General features: G+C 34.9%; 2 protein-coding genes across 6 annotated transcripts; one reads left to right on the plus strand and one right to left on the minus strand.

The window, feature by feature from the left end:
* Positions 1–887: 887 nt before the first annotated feature.
* LOC104221025 (uncharacterized protein At4g37920-like) lies at positions 888–7,137 on the plus strand. 5 transcript variants are annotated; one of them, XM_009771993.2, is made up of 7 exons: positions 888–999; positions 2,508–2,692; positions 3,428–3,834; positions 4,278–4,446; positions 4,921–5,165; positions 6,100–6,287; positions 6,511–7,137. In XM_009771993.2, the coding sequence occupies exons 2-7, from the start codon at positions 2,536–2,538 to the stop codon at positions 6,668–6,670; spliced, it is 1,326 nt and encodes a 441-aa protein (XP_009770295.1). In that variant the 5' UTR covers positions 888–999; positions 2,508–2,535; the 3' UTR covers positions 6,671–7,137. The 5 variants fall into 5 exon arrangements, with proteins under 5 accessions (XP_009770295.1, XP_009770297.1, XP_009770299.1 ...); XM_009771995.2 differs by having other exon boundaries at positions 948–1,056; XM_009771997.2 differs by lacking the exon at positions 888–999 and adding an exon at positions 1,082–1,121.
* Positions 7,138–8,529: 1,392 nt separating this feature from the next.
* Positions 8,530–15,618, minus strand: LOC104221026 (methylenetetrahydrofolate reductase 2-like). Its single transcript, NM_001302580.1, is given in 11 exon segments — positions 8,530–8,613; positions 9,199–9,533; positions 10,742–10,919; positions 11,004–11,084; positions 11,633–11,744; positions 11,827–11,927; positions 12,037–12,210; positions 13,299–13,472; positions 13,611–13,693; positions 13,843–13,903; positions 15,214–15,618. Coding segments are annotated over 11 exon segments (1,788 nt in total).
* Positions 15,619–16,359: the final 741 nt, after the last annotated feature.

The raw sequence follows: 16,359 nt of genomic DNA on the forward strand, positions 1-16,359 counted from the left end.
TGTAGCTTTTGCCCGATATATCCAGGGCTACAAATTCAAGTTTAGAAAGATTTGACATTATTTAGGAAAAGAAAGTTCTTACCTCAGATACTTTCAAAATATTTGCTCGAGATGGCAGAGTCTCGTGCTGATAACGTGTTATAAAATAAAGACTATAAAGTAAAGACAAGTATAGAGAGAAACTGATATATTATTCGAATTCAAACTGATGTACATAATGAACTGAAATCTCTTCTATTTATAGAAGAAAGGAAGTTGTTGTGTAAGCTGCTACTATACCAGATATGGATAATCTTCTACTGAGAGCAATGTTTATCCATAACGGAGTACTGAAAGGATAAGCTTATTATACCCGATATGGATAATCTTCTACCGGGGATAATATTTATCCATAATTGGGTACTGAAAGGATAAGCTTATTATACCCGGTATGGATAATCTTCTACCGGGGGTAATGTTTATCCATAACTGGGTACTGAAAGGATAAGCTTATTATACCCGGTATGGATAATCTTCTACCGGGGGTAATGTTTATCGATAATCGGGTATCGAAGTGATAAACTTCTTCAGGAAGCTTATTTCCAATAGAGTACTTAAATAGATAAACATATTTATGATGGAGTCTCATATGGATAAGCTTCTTCAGGAAACTTATTTACAACGGAGTACTAAACGAACATCCATAATATAATATATTTATAACATTGAGTAATTTTTTGCTTATCTATGCAAGTCTATTTGAATAAAATTATGGGATAAATCGAGGTGTACAAATATTATGATTATTTTGAAAAGAAAAAAAATTGTGTCAGGAGTAAGGCCTTATTTGTTTGCAGGGTCTAAATCTGAATGAATCAGATCTTAGTTGTTTTTTTATTTTTAAAAAGTCTGTTTAAAATACCGAAAATACACGCCTCTTTATTCTCTCTCTTGACATCAGGCTATTCCTTCTAAACCCCAAAACAAATTTCATCCTTCACACGTCGGATCTTTTTGTGGGTAAGATTTTGAAAATTACACTTGGAATTCTCCATCTTGTTTCCACTTTTCTAAATGGTAAATTTCTTTTTCGAGTTTAGGGTTTAAAAAACCCCCTTTTTGAGAAGGGGCTAAGCTAGAAGGTTTTGCTTGCCTCTTATTTGTGTCTTTGTTCTCACTCTTGGATATTCTATTTTGATTGAATCTCTGAATTTTCTGTAATTTTGTTGACATCCCGGTTCTCTAAATCGTAAATCTTCTAAATTGTTAGCAATGTTTTTTTCTCTTTTGCAGATTCACATAGTCCCTTTTGAACCTTCTTTTGTTTTCTTCAAGAATTGCATATTAGTGACTGAAATTTAATTTCTCTAGTTTTTTGAAATATAAACCGTAATTGGTGTTTATGAAGCTCGTCCAAAATTAAGAAACTTTGCTATGGCTAGAATTTGGATAATCAAGTTCTGTGTTGTTGAAATTAGAGCCGCTATAGTTTCATATTTGGCTAGAATTCGGATAATGTATACATAAGTAAGATTTATATTTCAGTGCTTTCTGAATATTTTTGTGCTATTGCTCTTGAATTATTAGTCATATGTTACATGTTTTATAATTGAACCATGCTTTCTTTTGTTTATTCAAGAATAGCTTCTTTACTTCCTCAATTTTTTTCCTATTTTGTGTTTAAGATCATACCATTTACTACATCTTTGCAATCTTCATTCAGATTATTTGCTTAGAAATATACAACTTATCTTCATGGCTGCCTCAAGGGTGAGGCTAGTAAAGTCTTCGCTTTAGGCCCCAAAAAGTGTTGTAAAATACGTAATAATATTTTGACTTAGACAATTCTGAACTTTGTAGAAAAAAAGTATAAAATCCGTGTAAAAAAGGTTTTAAAAAAAACAAAGAATATTTACTTTTTAACATAAGAAATATTCTAGAACTTCGAATTAAACTACTCAAATCTTTGTATTAGCAAATAAAGTTTTTTACATCAAGATCCAAGGTAATGCATTGCAAACATATTGCTAACATCTTACTAATTTGAATTAACACTTGATAATATAAATAATAATATTACTAAATGAAGCTAAAAGTCATATATCTTGTATGAATACTTTACGTTCCAAATATTTTTTTGGTTACATTTCATTACTACAATTGTTGTTATTATATATAATTTTCATTTATAGTTCAAATAGTTTAACAATTGGAACTTACATAAAATATTAATTTATATCTTATAATATTTCAATTTATCTCAAATAATAACTTTTTTTGTTCAAGTTAATATTTTCACTAATTGATGTAATATTTAATCACTTTTTTTTTGAATTGTATATGTTTTTATCTTGAAATATAAGCCTTATTGTCTGTTAGTAATAGTAGGAACATATATTTGTATGAATTTAGACATACCACAGACGGCGCCCGTAATTTTGGTCATTTTCTGGTTCTTTTTCCTGCACTTATTCCTCAATTTCATCTCTTTTTTATTCTTCGCATTTAAACCCTAAAATATCTAACAGAAAAAGGAACTGGGGAGTGTATTGTTGGATGGAGTTAGCAGCTTGTATTAGCCATTGCTATGCCTTCTCTGTACGGCCGTCCACTTCTACTTCTAGAAACTTCTCTCCTCTTCCGCCAATCTCGCTTATCCAATATCCAATTCAACGACAATGTCAACTGCACCTCGCCGGGGCTAATTCCGTAGGTACGAAACTTTCTTCCAGCCACCAACACTTATTTCTGCCAAATGTTAGCATTTTTTTTGTGCTCCTGCAACTTGGAGAATTTTTCAATTGATTTCTGTTAGCTAATTACTCCAGACACTCTTTCCATTGAAAGAGTACCAAAAATGCATGTAAAAATTTCTATTACGAATGTTATTTTATATAACTTCCAGAACTCTAATTCATCTACCTATTTAAAATTTTAGCTTAGATGTAATTCATTTCTATCAAACTAAGTTTTTGAACTTTTAATTGCTTCATCAAAAAAAACGTTTTTGAAATTTTAATTAGTATTCCCTTGGACAAAATTCAAGTTGAAGTTGAAAAAACTTTGCGTAAGTTGAAGTTGTTTTCGGATATTTGCCAAAAAAAAAATAAAAAAAAATAAGAGGTTCGCAAGAGTTGCACATTTGTGAATGGAAGTTAGGAAAATTTTATTTGAGTTGAAATATACATTCGAGCCACTGGGTTCAAATTCTTTCCTAAACTTATGAAACACACTTCAACTTGCAAAATTATGTAAGATTATTTGCAACTAACAAGCCCTTAATAATTTCCTTCCACTATCACTAATATTATAATAAATAAGTCAGATTAACAGCTTAAACGTTGTGAGTAGTCAAACTTCACATAAAATGGGATAGAGGGAGTAGTAGAATTTGCCTATTGGTTCTGTGAAGCCATTTGGATAATAATGATGTCCATCAAATTGTTAGGTTCTCTCTTATCTCTGAATGGTGTGAGGTTGCGACAGTCATGTCTTGCCGCTGTAATGGGTGATACAACTGCAATGCCAAATGGTGCTGTTAACGAGCAAATTCCCTCTGTGAAGCTGTCTGATTCAGTTACTAGTCAAGAAACTGATATGGAAAATGGAGAAGACAGGAAAGATCCTTCTGAAGGGTTGGATGAGAATAAAATGATCAGAGTATGCGACAAGTTAGTTGATGTCTTCTTGGTTGACAAGCCCAATCCTACCGATTGGAGAAGATTACTAGCATTTAGTAAAGAATGGAACAATATCCGGCCCCACTTCTATAACCGGTGTCAAAATCGAGCAGAAAGTGAGAGTGATCTTGGAATGAAGCACAAGCTACTCAGGCTTCAACGAAAGATGAGAGAGGTAACTAGCGCCTTTGCGAGCATGAAGTTTTCATTCTGTACGTGCCAGATCATGACTTAGTAACCACTTTCATTTTCCAAAGAGACCCAATTATGCCAAACTCGTTTTGGAATAGTTTCAATTCTCCATGATAAGTCGAGATGTTATTATGTTGTATTTAAATGAGGTCCCTCTTTAAGGAAGTCCAAGCAAGGGCTCAGTTGAATCATAAATACTCAAAATAATCAATTATTTTATGTCTAGTCTTTGCTAATTGCAGTACATTGGGCTGAGGTGAACTTCTATGATCAATTTACATATTACGGGTCAAAGGATTGAGGATGATTTAAGGATTATTAGTGGATTTCTTACAGTATTTCTCTCATGTTAGGATACAAATTCTAGATTTCGTTTGAGCTTGGTATGTTTTCTATTGAACTTCAACCAGTAACTTTATTTTGTAGGTTGATAATGATGTTCAGAGGCATAACGAACTTCTTGAGGTAATCAGACGGTCACCATCCGAGGTTGGTGATATTGTTGCCAGGCGTCGTAAAGATTTTACAAAAGAGTTTTTTGCTCATCTTCACACTGTAGCAGAATCCTATTATGATGATCCAGCGGAACAGAATGGTAAATATGCCTCCTGCCTGGAAAAGAAATAAATGTGGTTCTTCTGTTTGCTATATTGTTTTTGGGGTCATACTGCTAATGACTTTCGGATTGTTTTCTGCATTAAGACACTCTTTTCCTTTTTGCAAAATATACACTCTAGAAATGTTGTTTCCCATATATGAAATCGTTTACTCTTACCCACAACCTTGCCACATGTGAAGTCACCCCAAAGGACCAATGGAAAGAAGTGAGTAAAATATCAACTAAAAGAATTTCTCTGTTGCCTTTGAAAGCAAATGCTACAATATAATATACAATGAGATAGAAGAAGCTTTGGAGAACCTTTGACTTTGGGAGTGTGAAGTTCCTCTTGCTGTAAAGTTAGAAATTAAACTCCACGAGTTCACAAACATCATTTCCTTGATTTTCATAATAGTTTATCTGCTGTTGATAGGTTTCACTGACAAGATCTTCCTTTTTCTTAATAATTAGCTGTGGCAAAACTAGGGAATACGTGTTTGGCAGCTGTGCAAGCTTATGATACGGCAACTGAAAGTATAGAAGCGTTAAATGCTGCAGAGTTGAAATTCCAAGATATAATAAATTCTCCATCAGTGGATGTGGCTTGCAAGAAAATAGATGATCTAGCCCAGAAAAATCAACTTGATTCAGCACTGGTGCTCATGATAACGAAAGCATGGTCAGCAGCCAAGGAGTCGGACATGACAAAAGACGAGGCAAGATCATGCTTTTCTTCAGATACACATCCATATGCCACTTCTTGCAATAATTTTTCTCTGTCTTAGCATTAACTTAATTAAGAAGAGAGATGCTTACCGAAGTGATAGTATTCAAAATGACACAATTTTTAGTGATATCCAAACAATATTTTTTTGGGAGCTACTTGAGATTTTGTTGGAAAATTTTCTTCTCAATTCTGAAGTGTCCTTGGCTCTCCACTGGTGAGGCTATAGAAACAAAGAAGTTCGGGGCAAAGGTGAAAAAATATTTATGACTATTGATATGAATGATGGGAGTTTATCTCATTATTTAATACAATAGTGCTACAGATGATGATTAGCAAATGTTGCATGATTTTGCTAAAGAATGTGAACGTTAGTAACCTAGTGCCACAAGCTAAGGTTATCGTATCTGGAATTGGTACGGTGGAATAGTGATTGCTATTCTCCACGTTGACTAAAATGCTTATGTCCATTTTAAACTCTTAAGATAGTGCATAGGTAGTAGCTTCTGTGAGCTCATGCACCAAGCTGCTTTACTCTTGTGACCTAGCTTATATCATCTTGCATTTGAAGAGAACTTATTGTTGGAATGCCTTTATGTTGAAGTTACTATTGGAATTTTACAGGTAGCATAGCAGAGTCTGCATCTTAGATGTGGTAGATTAATGTCTTAGGATTTCAGGATAGATAGACCTAGCTGTAGCTGTAAAAGATAATATTCATTTGGCTGTTCTTATCCAAGTTACATGACTTCGCTTTTCAATCTCTATTGTTTTTATGGAACTTTCACAAGGCCAGATGCCATTTCTATACAAGTTTGATATTTCAGCACAGGTTGGCTACTCCCCCTCCCCCCCTCGCAATGTGGAATTCATTTTTCTAACATGCAAATGGTTAGGCTTGTCAAATCTTTTTTTGCTTTTTTCAGGTAAAGGATGTCCTTTATCACTTGTATATGACAGCACGAGGAAATCTTCAGAGGCTTATGCCAAAAGAAATCAGAATTCTAAAATATCTACTCACAATTGAGGATCCTGAGGAGCGATTGTGCACTTTGAAAGATGCATTCACACCGGGAGAAGAACTTGAAGGGAAAGATGTAGATTGCTTATACACGTATGTATTGAATCTAATATCTAATCATTATTCTCTTTACATTGAATTTCTCACAGCATTCATGAAGTATCTTTAACCCGTTGCCTTGACGTGGAAGCACTTCTATCAGATGTATATTGTTCTGAAATTTTACATATTTTGGAGGCTTTGCCTTTCCCTTTCATTTTGTTTTTTTTTCCATATTCACTTTTAACTGTTATTAATAAATCCCTGATCCTTACAGGACTCCAGAGCAGCTATACAACTGGATTGGGACAGTGGTGGATGCATATAATTTCAGTAGAGAAGGCACTCTTATAAAAGAAGCCAGGGATTTGATGAACCCTAAAATAATTCAGAAAATGGAGGAATTAAAGAAGTTGATCTTAGATAACTTTATGTGAGCATTTGCTTGCTTTTAAATAGCTATGGCACTGCTGCTAGTGCCAGATTCACCAGCTCGTGCCATCAACATCCATAAGCATATGTCCCAGCTATGGGACTGCTGCTAGTGCCAGATGCGGTGACCACATGATTGCATCGCAGAATTGAACACAAAGCTGATAGGTTCAATCTCCTCACATCGAAGAACTGTCCTTATCTCGGGTTTGTCGATATTCCTGAAAGTTTAAATATCCTAGACGTTGGTTCAGAAGAGGCACGAGCTGTCGTTGGTTGTATAGAACATTGAATTTTGTGTATGATAGAGCTTCTGTATTCTGGGACAGTGACTTGATGGCCTTTCTCCTACTCAGCTTGTTTCCTGTTGAAGCTCAATTACGCCTTTACGATGATTTTTGTACACGAATATATCATTTATGATGAAATTTATCACTATCATCAATGAATTTATATGGTGTTTAAAGTTGTACGAACTTGTCCAAGTGTTTATTCATTCATTGCTCGACAAAGTAGCCAAGTTTTAGAAATTTTTTTTCCCATGCTTTATTACGGTAGAGAACTGCCAAATGAGTGAAGTTGAATGGTCTTTGCGGAGAAAAAGAGAGGAGGAAATGGCTCCTATGCACACTTACAATTTGAATAGAAGAAAATGATCGTGTAAATCTCTTGTGCATTATTTTCAAATCTATTATATGTACAAATAAGATCTTTTATTAAAAAAAGACACAAGGCTAAAAGGAAATTTGTAAAGGATTACAAAACCAAGGTGAGAAACCAAAAGAGGAGAAAAACAGATCGCTCAAAGGATGAACATAGGTCAATAAATTTCGATTATTCGCATTATGCATTTAACTTTTGGGACGTGAATTGGTTTAGGTGAATTCGGCGCGAATACAATCACTCCCATACAGTAGCGCAAATACAATGAATACAGTCACGTAACAACTAAATAGTAACTATATGAAGTAATTATGTATATGGTAGCTACAAGAAGTTAATAGCCACTAAACAATATAGATTTTTGAAAATTCCTCAATTTTAAACTAAAATGATTTGTCAAACTCTACTTCGCATTGAACTTCGAAAGGTCCCTATTCTTTATGTATATTCAAACACTTCCAGCTCCTTAGGCAAGAAGTTGTCTGCTATGAAAAGCCTCAAATTCAGGGAAAACTTTACATGATGTCAACTATTTTATATGCAAGAGCATAACATATTACGTCTCAACAATTTAGTTTGATAGAAAGTTTGGTCTCAGTCAATTAATGTCAACTTTGTTTGGGATTGAAGCGTAATTGATTAGGACATGACGTAGTAACTTTCTTCTTCTTCTTTTTTCTCAAAAAGGAGAAAAGAAACTTATTTTATAGCGTGTGCTGTCGTGGGCATGACGCGTTAAACTTTTTATTATTTAAATGACGCGCACTTTTGTGTCACATAATCATTCGGGTTGTGTAACCGTTTAATGCGATATTTTCTTATAAAATCATATTTGCAGACGAAAAAAATTGAAGGGAAAGATATCCCTTTAAATTATTCCTGTTACAGAACAACAATAATAGAACATTAATGATAGTAATAACTTCCAATAAAACCAAGATGAAACTTCATAGGCCTAAATGGCACTATAAAGGATAGAAGAAGAGGTTTGACCGTGTAATGCGATATTATCTTATAAAAAGCAGACGAAAAAAATTGAAGGGAAAGATATCCCTTTAAATTATTCCTGTTACAGAACAATAGGTAATAGAACAATAATAATAGTAATAACTTCCAGTAAAACCAAGATGAAACTTCATAGGACTAAATGGCGCTATAAATGGCACTATAAAGGTTGAGAAACTGAGTCTTGTAGCTTAATTTAGATATCTTGGAAGATGGAAAATAAATCACCATTAATATAATCGTTATCGACAAGGCTGACCAAGTAGTAACTGTTTTGAACCTGTAAACAAATTGAAAGAGCAATATTATCAGTAAACTAGGCGTTCGGACAATATTTGGTTGAAGTTTGAAAAATGAGTATTTGAAGTTGAAGTTGAAAAAGTGTATATGGACGTGCTTGGACGCAAAAAATTTACTCGAAAAAAAATTTGCAGTGTTGTGAGTGAAAACTATTATTTTACTTGAAATACTCTTCAAGCAAGTTTTTCAATACTTTACTAGCATTTCAAATACTTAAGTTTAGTATTTGCAAAAAGGAAGTGTAATCGGTGAAGTTGCTGCCATGTGACCAAGAGGTCACGGGTTCAAGCGATGAAAACAGCCTTTTGCAGCAATGCAGGGTAAGGCTACATACAATAGACCCTTGTGGTCTGGCCCTTTTCTAGACCCCGCGCATAACGGGAGCTTAGTTCACCAGACCGCCGTAGTATTTGCAAATACTGATGGCCAAATTTCTACTTGCAAACAATGACTCGAGTATTTGGAAGTCAGGTCATGGCCAAATACCATAGGATTAACGAAAAAATTATAAATCGTTAAATCAAAGACTTGAGACACCAAAGTAAGTGTATGAAAGAATACATACTTGTTCAAGCAATTTTCTTGATGGATCAGTCTCTGGGTATAATTGAGCCCATCCTCTTGACCAGATTTCAAATGCTTCATCCTTCCATACCATGAAACTGGCGGGATCAACGACAGTCGGTTGTACAATTTCCTTAGCTGGGAAGACTCCCCATGTCACCGCATTGACGTCAGTTTGGCTGATGTTGGAAATCCAGTTTCCTTCCTTGTTTACAGCCATGTATGTTAGGTAGGGGAAAGCCTTGCATTTTTCGACGAGGGTGTTCAACTTCTCCCCGGAACAGAAAAACTCCAAGTAAGCCTTTTGATAAACATATCCGCCGGGACCACCCCATCCTGCAGATAAAAAAGTAAATAATCTCGTAAACAAATAAAAGGAGAACCTTGACGTGACTGGTAAAGTTGCTGCCATGCGACCAGGAGGTCACAGGTTCAGGCCGTGGAAACAACCTCTTGCAGAAATGCCAAGTAAAGCTGCGTAAAATATTAGTGCACCGGGCTGCCCTTTTGTAATCTCGTAAACAAAAACGCTATATAACCAAATCCCACGTCATGTAGTTATAAAGAATCAGCATACATGTCATGGAAAAAGCAAAATGTTTTTGCAATAAAAAGAAGGCTGACTAAAAGGATGTACAGCTCGTAGATAAGTAATGAGGTGATAAAATGGCTGCTATAATCAAATCCCTCGTCATGTAGTTATAGGACGAGGTGATAGGCATCCTAAAAGCGCTAAGCAGGACGTGACATAAAGATAGTTAGCAACTACTACTACTACTACTACTACTACAACAACAACCTAGTAAAATCCCACAAGTGGGGTCTGGGAAGGGTAGTGCGTGCGCAGACCTTACCCCTACCCGGAGGAGTAGAGAGGCTGTTTTCGAAAGACCAAAGATAGTTAGCAACTCAAAAAGATATTTTGGGAACAGGCGATCTCATCTCAAGAATTTATGGACTTGTTTATTAAATAGTGTAAATTGAACTTTGAACATTCAGTAGAAGTTAATTGGTCTCTTTTCCTGGTTGATGAAGCAATGAATAGGTTTTATCCTGACAAGTTCCCATAAGAGTTGTACAAGGTCTTAAAAAAGAAAAGTGTGAAACAGATGCAACTCTTAGAAGACGGGATGTGCGGGTTAGACATTTGAGAGTATTGAACAAAGTTGACTAGAGAAGACTAAGCCTTGTTGAATTCCAGTGCATATCAGCGGAACTGTTTTACTTTTTGTACACTTTTGGAGGTCCTACAATATTTCAGTTAGTGATGTTTGCATCAGAGTAGGCTGCCTACATGACACCCCTTAGGGTGCGGTCCTTCCCCGAACCCTGCATAATCGCGGGATGCTTCGTGTATCAAGTTGCCCTTATTAGTGACAAATGCTTTTGGTTGAGAATCATATTTTTGTGTAAAACTCTCGATTTTCTGTATAAAATCTTGTATGAAATGTTTTCCTCTCTTTTTAGACATCTACTATCTGATTAATAACTTTAGGTTCAATCAATCGAAAGTAAGAGAAGAAAAATGATGGAATTGTGCTTACCAACAGAAGGAGAGTCAGACTTCTCAGCATTAACTGCAGGTTGGCTGTTAATAGTCAGGAAACCTTTCGTATTGACATGACCCAACTTTTCGTTTATGATCTTTGTCTCTGGCTGAAGACCATCTAGTTCAGACCAAGGGCAGCTTCTCAGCTTCCCAAGACAGTAGTCCTTAAATTTCTGATGTGAAAATTATGCAAGTATCAAGCCTTTGAAACCAGTCTTTGGTTTTGACAAGAAATGAACTGTATCCAAAAATCATACCTCATAGGTATCTTCCACGCTATTCAAAGCCACAACCCATTCCTCTTGCAGCTTCTTATCACGTGAGCGTGCACGCATGAACTGTAGAGGTCAAAAGAAGCTACGTTACAGATAACAAATGTACCAAAACAACTCCTCAGGAAAATGCACAAAAATGCCGATTGTATCTTCACTTTGGTTGACCGAATTAGTGATGACTATGCAAGCACTAAAAAAGGAAGGATAATTTACGAGGACAAGAAAGCTTATAAACAAACTTAGAAAAATAAATCAAGTTTACAGCCCGACCACAAATTTCCTTCTTTTTATTAGTGCCTAGACCTAGACAGTTTCCACAGTATTTCACAAACAATATTAGAACTTCAAATAACTTTGATTTTGCCTCAAACAACATAAGCACTGCAAAAAATTTAAAAAATTCCTTGTCTCATCTTCCCAAGGCCAAACGCCATTCGTGATGTAACGATAAGATATATTTAATTCTTAAAAAAAAGGAAAGATAGCTCAGGGTATGCTCACGAAGGTATGTGATATCCTATAGTATCTTCTGTCAATCAGATATTTATTCGTAAATTATTTAATTACTTATTCCACAGAGAGATTTAGACGAACAGAACAAGTTGCAATACCTGATAGTCACTAAGTGCCCCGTATGATGGATTTTGAGCATTGCCCCATCTACCATGTGGATATTCATCCCAACCTAAGGTCCTTGAGATGTAGCTCTTTGGACGATTTGCCCTACCATCATTGAGGACCATAGATCAGATTATCATCACATTGTAAAAGCTGGATTCTGACATTAATTCACATCTCTACATACCAGAATATAGGACGAACATCTTCTTTAACACGAAAAACATTTGTAGGACGTCTCCAAGGCAATGGCCTAGAAATTTTGGACTCTTCTATTAATCCAAGATTCTGCATATCCAACACATCTCAAATTGTAAGTTGAATTCTTGCCCATACTAGAAATAGTGATTACTTCGTAAATCTCAAAGTAGAAAGCTCAAAAGGTAAGAGAATAAACCATCAAAATGGATAGTGCTGATTTCTCCATGTTTAATGTATAAAGATGCAAAGTCTTAATGCCACTGGCCAAAATCTTTTTGCACATTTCAGTTCCAAGGTGAATTCCATAGGCTTTGACAGCCTCCTCGTTATCCTTAATAGGTTCCAGGGCAGCCATTATCTCTTCTGGAATCTACAACATAATAAAGGAAAATTGAGTATCTATGAAGCAGGAGCTGCTAATCAACCTTAAAGCAAGCTTCAAACACGATCACCTTACTGTCTTAATCAACATCATTTACATAAACAAGGAAAGCATGACCATTTAGACAAGGATTCAAAATGCAAACAACGCAACAACAACAACGACTCAGTGAAATCCCACTAGCAGGGCCTGGGGAGGGTAGTGTGTTCGCAGACCTTATCCCTACCCCGAGGGGGTATAGAGGTTGTTTCCGAAAGACTCTTGGCTCAAGAAAAGGAGAAAAGGAGAAAAGGAAAACAACTCAACTAACATATTTAATTAAGGAAGACGACTCGCGATGTTACAGCAAAAGCAACAGATGGAAAGAAGATGTAAAAATCTAACTAGGAGTGTGAAACAACACGCTAATGAAGAAAAAATAAAAATATATATGTAATGCAAAAAATAGCAATAAATATAAACCAATGATTTTTGGAGTTTATCTTTTAAAAAAAACTATAAAGCTAACTATATGAAGTACAAATCATGTCAATAAAATTCAAAAATTATTTTAAATTTTTGTTTTAGATGAAAGATGAAGTTTTAACTTTTTGGAGCCTAGCTTTGTTATACTAAATACTAACTTCTTGCTCCTAATCACAAAAAGAAGTTTAGCCGTGACTTTTTTTTAACAAGTAATGTATCATTTTGACAAATTAATGTATCATGTTATCAACTATATTTATTGTCTATAGCTTCCCTCTTAAAGACATAGCACATGGGCAATGAGGCACATGCCCAAGCACCTTACCCCACCTACGCTTCTAGAAGTGAGCAAAGCGCACAACCTAGGTTTCACGACCTTTAAAACTTGAGCTCACATCAAGTGAGCCTTTAACAACATTGAGAGACCATAATATTAAGATCGAAGATAAAAGGCACCAACTTTTTGGTACAACCAAACTTTGGGAAATATAACATCTCCATATTTTTGGGGTTACCATGAATTTCAATAGGAGTGCAATAATATGTCGTTCCACAAGCTTAACATAAAAAATAAACAGAGGTAAAATCTGTACTCCAAAATATGGGGATACCTTAGTCTTACAAAATCCAGTCATGCGCAAGAATCCCTTGTAATTGTTAATGGGCATGATACCCGGAACGATGGGGCAAGTAATTCCAATTTGGCGGCAATCATTGACAAATTTGAGGAAAATATCAGTATCATAGAAGAGTTGAGTTACGATAAGATCAGCTCCAGCATCCACCTGTAGAATGATAGGTAACATAAGTACCAAACTCATAAATAAAACAAAAGCTATCTAAAATATTCCTCTTCTTGTCAAATTAATAAAAACATACATTACATTCATCGGATGACAATTATAATGCTGGGAATAGGCTACCTTTCTTTTGAGATAAGCCAGGTCATTTTCATATATCTCTTGTGTAGCTATTCCATTAGCAGGTATAACATCAGGATGTGCCTCTGACAAAGAATCAAATTAGTAGTCAGTAACAGTACATAAGACATAAGAAAACAACTCATTTTTGCTTCAAAACTAATGTGTAATAAGCAAATCATGGTTCATATTTGTCCAAATAAATAACCCAGAGCCCAAAATATTAGTAGCCAACCTGGATAACCTGCAACAGTTATCCCAAAGTAATCCCCATACTTGGCACGGATATGCTTCACCTAAAAACAAGAAAGAAAATCAATTAATAGTTAATACTAACACAAATATTACACTTGCCATAACATAATTACTGTTTTAAGCAACTAAATGTGCTCCCTCCAAAAATTTGACTTTTAGACAAGGTGCACAGTTTAACACAGTATTAGAGCAGGTAATATGTCATGAGTTCAAATCTCATCGCCACCCAAAAAGCAAAAAATATTTCAATGAGTTGGGTCATGAATTAAGCACAGACGTGAATGGGGCATGTTGAAAGACAATCAGCTACAACAACTACTATTACGCCTCAGTTCCAAACAAGTTATGATCGACTATATGAATCCTGCTGACCATGTTGAGACATAGTATAATTAATTAAAAGTCGAACAACATAAGTTTTTAGATGTATTGGGTCTATGAACCAGGCCCACACATGAACAAACATGTTGAGACATAAAATTAAATAATTAAAAGTGTGATCTTTCTACCTAGTTCTTAAGCTTTTAAATGAGATGATGACGCAATTTAACAATTGGTATTAGACAACTAGATCCCAGATCAAAGATGAACTAATTAAAGAAATTATACTTTTAGATAAGGTGGTTGCACAATTTAACAAGGTACCATAGTACCAGAGCAAGTAACAAGCCCTGAGCTCGAATCTCATCACCAACCACGTGACTAGAAGTGTTGAGACATAATATAACGAAGTAGGGATGTGCTGAGAAATAATAAAATTAAGAAGGGGCGTATTGAGACATAATATTAAGGAGGGATGTGTTGAGAAATAATATAAAAAGGGCAGCTCGGTGCACGAAGCATTCTGCGTTTACGCAGGGTACGGAAAAGGGCTGCACCCCAAGAGTGTGTAATGTAGCATACCCTGAGCATTAGTGGTTGATTCCACGGCTCGAACCTGTGACAGGTCACACAGAGACAAATTTACCGTTGCTCCAAGACTCCCCTTCAACATAATATAATTTAGTAATTAAATGCGATCTCTCTAATAGCTTATATTTTTCCATATGATGGGTCTATGAATCAGGTCCACACGTGAAGTAATTCAATTGAGTAACTAAAATTATGTTCTTACTAAACTTTTAAGACAGTCACACAATTCAAGGATTACAATATCTACAATATCCTATTAAACTACTAGATCTCAAGCACTAAGCTCTTGCTATGTGCGGGGTTGGGACATAGTCTTGTTTTCACGACTCTAACCTGTGACTGGTCACGTGAAAAAGCAACTTTACCGATTACGCCCTCAGTCTCCCGTTCAGACTAGTAGATCCCAAATAAAACAAAAAGAATAAAGTAGAGAAATTACCAGATCGAGGGCGCAAGCAAAACCACCTTCAACTTGAACAAACTTATCTTGACCATGAGGAGGATCACCACGTAGAGCAAGAACATTTTGAATACCATTAATCTTAATAGTATCAAGAGCATGATCAATCTTTTCAACCGGCATATTTGTACATGTCAAATGCATCATAGTTTCAACACAGACCATATTTTGCATTCTTTTAGAAATCTCAAGAGTTAGATCTGCTGTTGAACCACCTGCACCCCATGTTATATCACAAAATGATGGATTGTGTGCAACCATTCTTTCCATTCTTTCGAATAGATTTTCAACCCCATCTTCTGTCTTTGGTGGGAAAAATTCAAAGGAAAATACAACCCTGTTTTCATCCTTAGCTGCTTCTTGGATCTTCTCAATTACCTTCATCTTTTTGTGTTGCAAAATTGAGAACAAAATGAAAATGTTCAAGATTTGACAAGAATCTTGAAAAAAAAATGTTTGAAAAAAAATGCAGCTTTTTTTTAGCAGCTGCAGCTAATTGGGTACAGAGGGGCAAGTGAAGAAGTGAGGTTAGAGGATATATATAAGTAGAAAGATTGAGAAGTTGGTGAGTGGTGGGCTACAACTACAATAATATTAGTAAGTGTATTTTTTTCATCACAATTTATTTGATTTTGTTCGACTATTTACAAAATTTAAGAAAGAAAAAAAATTATTTTTTAATATAAACAGGTCATAAATATTTATTTCAATACTTATTGTCTCATTAAGTATAAAATAAAAAAAAAGTTAAATTTAAATTATTTTTAAATTAGTATAAAGATTGAGAAGTTGGTGAGTGGTGGTGGGCTACCACTATAATAATAGACTATTTACAAAATTTTAAAAAGTAATAAAAACTTCCTAATCTAAGCAAGTCATAAATATTTATTTTAATAGGAGTATATATTATCTCATTAAGCGTAACAAAAAATTTAAAATAATATCATTCTTTTTTAACACATTAAAAACCAAAATGACATGCAAAAATAACTGGTGGTTAGTGGAGTGAGTTAAGAATGATGAGATCTTAAATTCAAATTCTCGCATAGAAAAAAAATACTAATGGAAATTCTTTGTTATTATCTATGCAAGTGTTGTTGAATAAAATAATAGAAATAACATTAA

Source organism: Nicotiana sylvestris, chromosome 5 (assembly GCF_000393655.2).
Source record: "Nicotiana sylvestris chromosome 5, ASM39365v2, whole genome shotgun sequence".
Taxonomy (NCBI): domain Eukaryota; kingdom Viridiplantae; phylum Streptophyta; class Magnoliopsida; order Solanales; family Solanaceae; genus Nicotiana; species Nicotiana sylvestris.

Coding starts and splice junctions, on each gene's coding strand:
- LOC104221025 (XM_009771993.2), top strand. CDS start 2,536: ATGGAGTTAGCAGCTTGTATTAGCCATTGCTATGCCTTCTCTGTACGG. Junction 2,693..3,427: donor CGCCGGGGCTAATTCCGTAG/GTACGAAACTTT, acceptor TCAAATTGTTAG/GTTCTCTCTTATCTCTGAAT. Junction 3,835..4,277: donor TTCAACGAAAGATGAGAGAG/GTAACTAGCGCC, acceptor TTTATTTTGTAG/GTTGATAATGATGTTCAGAG.